Source organism: Dreissena polymorpha, chromosome 12 (genome assembly GCF_020536995.1).
Source record: "Dreissena polymorpha isolate Duluth1 chromosome 12, UMN_Dpol_1.0, whole genome shotgun sequence".
In the NCBI taxonomy this organism is placed as follows: Eukaryota; Metazoa; Mollusca; class Bivalvia; order Myida; family Dreissenidae; genus Dreissena; species Dreissena polymorpha.
The window spans coordinates 74,768,327-74,776,941 of NC_068366.1; the positions used below are offsets into that span (position 1 = coordinate 74,768,327).

The 8,615-nt window shown below is 31.0% G+C and overlaps 1 protein-coding gene across 1 annotated transcript in view; it reads right to left on the reverse strand.

Annotated features, from left to right (window-relative positions):
* The window catches only part of LOC127853345 (tyrosine-protein kinase FRK-like), a 41,229-nt gene extending 38,027 nt beyond the window's left edge, over positions 1-3,202 (reverse strand). Inside the window, exons 1-2 of the mRNA XM_052387800.1 lie at positions 3,108-3,202; positions 2,048-2,187 (exon numbers count right to left, since the gene is read on the reverse strand). Of these exons, the coding sequence (XP_052243760.1) occupies positions 2,048-2,187; positions 3,108-3,124 (157 nt within the window). The 5' untranslated portion in view covers positions 3,125-3,202. The remainder of the gene's footprint in view (positions 1-2,047; positions 2,188-3,107) is intronic.
* Positions 3,203-8,615: the final 5,413 nt, after the last annotated feature.

Sequence of the window (8,615 nt, forward strand, 5' to 3'; positions counted from 1 at the left end):
CTTGTAATAGTTTTTAAATTAATCAATTAAGTGATATTGTTATTGACTAATTAAACCAACATACTGATTAAAAGGGAATATTTCAAACATGATTTGCATTTTATATTACATGCTTGATCTTTGCCAAGATTGTTTTCAAACTTGATATGACATTTACATTTTTTGAAGAAAAAACAACAGCATTTATGTTATAGAAGATTCGAAATAAAAACAGTTTTACAATATTTCATGCACTTAAGTTGAGCATTGAGGCGTATGTTTAAGCAGTTTTAGACATTGAGCCTCACAAAAATCAAGAACATATTACTTCCAAATCAATTGTGTATTGATATACAACTATTCCGGGGTAGAATTTTTGAAAGAAACATCAGAATATAAACGATAACTTGCCTTCAAAAATTGTCCGAGTGGTTGCGGATATAACCGATCGTCGGAATCCGAAAAAAAAAATATGTCGCGGTTTTCGCAAAACATGATGATTGCGCCCAAAGAATTTTTTTGTAACTTATTATTGGTTGATAAATCTATGAGTTTGATTCTCATTTGATCAATTTATGATTTCAAGGCTGATAAACTTGAAATATGAAAGCCATTCTATCTTTTTGGGGGGCACATGTCTGTAAACGCATTTGTACGATCGTTAATTTCCTTAACCACTCTTAATTTGTAGCAGACACAAGTTAAAATATATTTTTTATCTATTTCAAAAGTATTCTACCACTCTCTTGGTGAAAACCAATACATCAATGATTTAAAAATAATATTTCAATTGACTTTAGCCAGGAACTCTGTCTTTAACCGCGAAAAAATCATTTCGAACTTTTTGGTTTACGACTGTTATTTTCTAAATAGCTTGCATGCAACAGGCATTTAATGTTCTGAAGATTAATGTTTCGACTCTTTATTTAATGATGTCGGACTTTTTGTATCCAGATACGTTGATGACATGTTATCTGTGCGAATTTTTGTTTACTGCCGATGAGCGACGTCACGAGTTGCCTCCCTTGATGGTTCATCAGTTTGTTTAAAATAAACCATATTTTCTGTAAGGTGTATATGATCAATGCAGATAGTGATGTTGAACAATGAACTTCATTAAACTGTGCCTTTTTTTAAACTGTAGTGGCAGTCTTCAACATTTATTTTGTTGTTTGTTGCAATGCGTAGATCTGTAATCTTAATGTGATCTTAATTTTTCTTTGTGATTGGTAGTTTGTAGTATGAAAAATCTCAATTAAATCAAAAGATCTCAAAAATCGTTTTTTATTCAGCGACTTAAGTTAGAATTAAAGGTCCATTTTCATTTCGGCATAAATACTATTTATTAAAATACATATGAATTTTCTGCCAATATAAAGGTTTCATTAGGGTTAATAATGTTGACAACGATTAGAATATAATCAATACCAAAATGTTATTACGTGGTATGATTTACTGAGTTATTACTAATTTGGAGATGTTTTGAGACAGCCCTTGGCACAGGTTGGGAAAACCAAGGTTATCCGGTAATGTCTGTGTACCATGAAACTCACATTGTAAATACATATGTTTGGGTAGAAATTTAAAACGTTTACATGTCTCAAAGGGTAAGACATTTGTCATTCTTACAGTGATTCATTGAACACTATTCACTTTAATTGTTTATGTTGTGAATCTATAATTTTTACGTTGAAATGAGACTTAGAGTCCAGAACTGTCTATTAAACACCAATCGACTGTATCGCAGCTTGTACAGTATGAAGGAAAGTTGACCACAATTTAAAATGTACTTTTTGTTAGTTAGTCGGGAACACTTTATTAAAATAAATACAACATCCATTTTGTTGTGATGCCTTCTTAATGGAGGATTAACAACATATTTGACTTCGTTCCTACATGAACCTTTCTAATGTAATATTTTTATTATATCAGGTTTATATGAATTTAAATTGAATGATTGTATAAACACATTGTGCTAAACGAAAACCAACATAAAGGTTAACTTCCAAACATAACTATATTACGTAAATTCAATTACGTCGACTAAGGATAAGAAATTTAATAATACCTGTTCGTTCCAATTTCACTTCAAGAAAATTGCTACCCATGTCAAGGAACGACAGTAGCTCTCTCGGATAAGAAATTGTCATTTTTGTTGTTGTTCGTTGTTCTTTTATGTCGGATCTGATCCTTCTATATGTCTCTTCAATCTGTTTTGAATATATATATATTTGTTGAATTGAACCTTGTTTTGAAATAGCAGAGAATATTGACAATATTTCATTTATTTCATCCTTTGATTTTGTGTTTAGAGCATGCCTGTCGTTTTGTCGCTTAAGTTCGTCACATTTCAAAGCATTTGCCTTAGTCAGAAATTCACATTTAGCCTCTTCAATCTGTTTTATTAAACGATCTTTCAAATCGTCTACTTTTTTAGATATGTCGATAATTGATTCATTTAACTGTTTCTCCGACTGCTTGCATTCAATGACATTAGCGTCTGCATCGGATTCTAACTTCAATAAGCACCATTTCATATTATCTATCTCTTCTCCTTTCTGCAACGATATTATGGCTATTTCATCCACTTTATCACATCTTCGGTGTGTTATTACACAGGTAGTGCAGCATAACTTAGAATGGTCTTCACAGAAAAATTCGATTCCCTTTCCATGTTCTTTACACATGTCCATTCCTTTCATGTCCACGACCACTTGTGATGATTCTCTTTCTTGAATAATGATTATGCCATGTTGTCCTGATTTATATGCGATGTGTGGATTTCTGCACGTTTCACATAGAAACTCTTGACAATCCTTGCAAAACAAAGTGGCTGTTTTTGATGTGTTGGTTTTCATACATGGTTCACACGATCGTGTTACAATACACTCTCCAATAAAGTCGCTTGCGTTGCCTCGGTTTGAAACATTAAGTCCAGCAGAAGCCATTTTGAACATATTTCTACTTTCTGTTTAAAATCTCAAGATTTTTCAAGATTTCAGATATTTATACAGTTAAACTTACATTTGCATACAAATATTGTTCAGAGATTAATAATATAAAACGTTACATCTAAATTTGTGTCGATAGATCAAAACGCTTGTTAAATTTTAGATAAATTTCATATTATCCTTTTAGTCTGCATAATGTTCTTAATATTGATATCGAAAGCGTTCACCAATCGAGCTGTCAGATAAATTGTGTGTTTATTGTGGTGGAGACATTTTACCTGGATACGTCCAATGCTTGATCCGACTGAATACGCGCCAAAATTGAGGTGAACAGAGCATCAAAGTTTATTTGTTGTGCATTTTGGCCTTTTATTGTTTCCATATTCTTCTACCACATTATAATCCGCTTTGATATAGTAAAACCCGGTATATCAATCAATTAATGTATGTGAATACGACTAGATTAAAACAGAAAAGTCAAACGACTATAAAATAAGAAATGTATGAGGATTTTCACATTTGAACCACTTAATTAAACTATTGATTTTGCATGTTTTTTATATTGAAAATGTGTTCTTAACGTTTTTAAATATCATCAAACACGATATCAAATACTAATCTCAAAACTTAGCACAATTGTTTCCTTCCTACACGTTTAATATTTAAGGTGTGAATGATGGTCTAAGTAAATTAAATACCACTTATATCATTAATATCGAATGAGGTAGAATTCGAAAAATTTGCAGTTGGGATACAAAACTTAATCCTAAGGCTTGCAATGGTAGATTGAGCTTTGTTTTACATAAGAATTGGATGCTGTTTTGTTTTGCTTTCATAAAAAAAAATCTTCTAAAATTTTGAGATTCAAACCTCACCTTATAGCTAATTTTGCAAATAAAATACAACCAAACAACTTTAAATGAGATAATAAGGGATGGCATGCATAAATGTATTTTGGTACAATATTATGCAAGACTGTGCATTGAATTATTACTGACATGTTGTTGTTTTTTTGCTACAAACAAATAATTTGAGGATATAAATTATTATATTATTAAATTATTACATAATAATTGTGCATAATGGAAACTTAATAGATTAATGTTTAAAATATGATCATGGGCTTATGTGGAATATACACTGTAATATTATTGTACGCAATTGATTCCTTAGTAAGTATATTAAATATTTCAAAATCAATGACGAATTATATCGACGACTTGAAAAAACATCTGCCTATACTATTCTTAATATGGCATTATAAACATGTATACGATATGTTGTCAGTTTCCATGTCACTTATCAACATTAAATGATAAATAACCTCACAAATTACATACTGTAATTGGTTCATGTATTTAAACAGGAGAAATACTATATAAAATACATGCACTATAATATTATATGGCTTTAGATTGATATCAAATCAAATGATTTCAGCAACACTGATGACAACTCATATTGAACCGTTAGCCGTTCGAACAATCCGTTAATTTCCTGCAATCACTGCAAGATCTGTATGGTTCAAAAATCAACCAGATCCGATTTTTACCAGAACGTCCAAAGCAAGTCGGCAAGTATAGATGTAATTATAAAGAGTATTATCCTAACGAAAGTAAAACGTTTTTCAAAGCTGTGGATATGACGTTTGTCTTTAAAATCCTCAGAAGTAACAATTTAACTTGTTTAATATAACAATTAAAACAACTATACAGGGCGTTTGTGTAATATAAATACTTCACATACTGTGTATGGTGCTTTTGGTCACTTTTAGTAATTTAAATTTTAACATAATCATGCTTAAATTAATATACAGGAGTTTAGTAAATTTATGTCGGTTTCGAAAAAAAGTGATAAAATAAATAATCTATTAACAAAATGGTATCATAAGAATAACACAGAATATGACCGTATTCACAGTTTGCTTCCGGTTGTATAGGTGATTAACAAAAAAGAAAAAAACTGGACATATATTTTTTATTTGTATTTGTGCATGTTTTTATTCAACCGGAATCAAACTTTAGAAAAAAATAACCCCTCGACAATTTAAAGTCCCATCACATGTACAATGCAAACGACATACAAAATGTATAGTACTTATTTCAAATTTTCATAACATACAACAATTAGGCGAAAAGAAAGCAACGCACATCGCATAAATATACATAGCTTATCAGAAAACTTGCCACACATTCCAATTTAAGCTACGCGTTGAGATGTGATTAAAATTCAGATAACCGACAAACCGAGATTTATCATTCATACTGTACATGTTATGTCCCATTTATTGTCTCCATAGTTAAGCTATCAGTAGATTTAAATTTGTGGAGCCTATCTATTTATTATAAGACCGTTTTGTAAAGGCAAGCCACATTTAAATGTCAATCTTATCGCGGTATTCGGTATTAATAACGATGTTTGTTCAGCGGGGGATATTCTTTCCTTATTCAATATTTTAAAACGACACATTAAATTCCACTATTTCTAGTTTCATCCAAAGATCTTTGTAAAATATCTCTGATTTAAGTTTTAACACAACGGATACTTTTGTTAAACATCGTCATTTGTAATTAGGGTCACAAACAACATTTGTTTTACGTAAAGTCGCAAAAAAATATTACTGTTCTAGATAGGTCGACTGTACACTGATTCTTAGCTTTCGTAAATTGTTTCACTAAAATGCACTAATCTTTCGAATCTATATTTTAAAATCTTGTTAAATAATGTGTTGCTAATTTAAAATGAATTAAACGAAAAATGTTGAATGTAGCGAACATATTCGCAAAATGAGTAGTTGGTTAAGTGATTTTGACCTAAATTAGCAAAGATGATCAACAACTGAACTTTGAATTTTAAATAAAACATTAAGGGTTAACACAATCAAAATTATTATCCATCGCACTAGTAGAAATGAAAACAAATGTTTTACGACTTTATCAACAGCCTCCGCGCAGGTATTTGACTGGAACCAGAATAGCAAAATCAAATCCCTGCCTTCATAATCAAACACGTAATTATAACCTAGCAACATGGTACAACAATTTTACCTTTCGTACTGTTTCTTTAATTTTATTTAAGTAAAGGATTGTTTATTATGAACCTTAACGTATACACTATTTTCAAAATAAAAAAAAGAAAATGATACCACTTTTCATAACATAATACTTTAACAACAAAAATAAATCCTACCAAATCCTGTAGGATTTTCTTGTGATAGCAGATGTATTGTATGTGAGAGCATGTAACGATCTCATTATTTCAGTTTTCTGTCTGTTTAGTCAAAATGTGTCTGAAAAACAAACACAATTTTCAAAAAGGGATCTTCTCGAAATTCCAACTGGATTTTCATGTCCGGAATAGATTTCACTATCTTTCTTTTCATTTTAAGTATTAACCGGTCGCCTGTTGCACGTAAGCTTCGTTATATAGCATCAAACGTATATTTGCTATATAAGGATTAAATGATTTGTTGAAGAACGCTTTTTTTTGTCGATTTGCTTTTCAGCAAGTAAACCATCGCGTGCGACATTATTTTGTTTCGTACCGGCTGCACTTAGTGCAAGCAGGATACCGAGCTATTTATGCACAAGTCGTTTCCAACTGAAAAGAGAAGACTACTTACCACCATACTACGACAAAATTCACAAAGATATTGAAAAAGCGATCCCATTCGCGCTCAGAGCGTGTTTGATCGTGGTATTGTAATATCGTTTATGATAACAAACAATTCTCGAGGTATGACTTGTTTTGCAACAGGTAACATAATAAACATAACTGATGCCTTTGATGACCACGACTTAGTAACAAGTGATTAACAGGCACCATTTTCTTTCAACGGCAAAGTACACTTTCAGATTCCAGAAATTGCTGCTCCGAAAAATCATCCAATAATTATACAAGGATAATTAAGAGCAAACGTGTTTAAACAAGCCGAAGTAGAACTTTCCATAAAAGATATCTTCACATTCGTTTGAAAAATAAATAAAATATAGTATATTACGATCATAATCAGATTTCTAAGAAAATTGCTGTAAAAAAAGATTTTGTAAACTTTTAAAGATATGTTTATGAAAGTTCTTAATTGTGTGTTTAAACATACAATTATTTTCAGATATAGTTGTCAGTCTTATAAACAAAATTGTATTTTCTGAATTTATAAATAATGATATATTACAAAAAGTATATCATAGTGGTGTAAATTTATTTCTCACAATTACTTTCAACAAAGCACAGCTTAAGTTGCCCATAAAGCGTAAGGGAGGCAACTCGTGATGACACAAATTGGCAGTGCCCAAAATGTGGTACTTAATTATCTCGCTTAACATGGGTCTTAATTATGTTGAAAAGCTCTTTTCTGATTAGATGAACCAGTCCGAAATCATCCAATAAATAAAGACGAGATATTTATCTTGCGGAACATTCAATGCCATGTGCCATGCAAGTTATTCAGAAAGTAAAAATCGTAAACGAAAAAGTTTGTTATGTTTTATTTCGCGGTCATAGACAGTGTTACTGGCTGAAAATAATTGAATATTACTTTTAAATCATTAATGTATTAGTATTTAGCAAGAAAGTGGTAGAATATTTGTAAATTTATATTGATACATAAACTACTCCTCGTTATGTTTGCTATAAACGGTCTGCAGTAATAATCAGTGACAGAAATGTTCGAAATATCATTCTACAATCAGACAGACAGACACAATTACGTACTTATAAGTCTAAGAATGAAAATGCGGAAGTTCATTTCAGTTTGTTTTCGTTCATTACTTTAAAGGATTTCGTTTGTGAATATAAATTCCGTTTTTTATCGATACAGTAATTACATGACTTATATTACAAGAGAAGTATTTTCAAATCATGTTGAGTCATTACTAAACGTGCAGGCATGAAACAGGTTTTTATGGAAGCAGAGATTCTGATATGTAATACCATAGTCTACTCTGTACTTGATTACTTAGCTGATATGCTAATGGTAGTTATCATGAACATGAAAGCAACGCAAATATACCGCATATACTTGATGAAGGTAAACTCGTAAATAACAAAACCTTTGCCATAACTGGATATGATGGAATGTAAACCTCGATCGCTGTTGATAATCAGATGTACGTGACTAATGAATGATATTTTTATTTATTAGCTTAAACAATATGTTTCAAAGCATAAGCATGTATATTGTTTGTCTTTCAATGGCTTTACAGTGTATAAATTGGTATTGCGATTCCTGGTGGCTTAAAGCGCATAGAAGGGTCCACAAACAAAATAACCAACGTTTCGACAATTCAGTTATTGAAACACACCACCACACTGACCTTTAATTCTGAAATTCCATTCATCGATAGAGGGGACTTAAATTTGAATCAGAATACCTAATTAGAGGTGATGATATTATCAAAGTATTTTAGAAATGTATGTTCCAGAGCAAAGTCTAATACTTATATACCTGACGAGCTTGTTACTAATTAATAGCTCGATGAGCCAAGTACGGTCGAAGTGTATTTTAATTTTGATACACGTGAAGTGTTTTATTACGGAACATGATTTGTAGTAATTTATTTAAATAGGGATTGTGTTGTGTGCGAAACGCTTTTAAAATTATGTGTCGGCATACATGTTTTTGCCTTATTTAAATATTCACAAAACTGCAATGCGACTTGTTTAAATAATTGAATCACCTTTTTT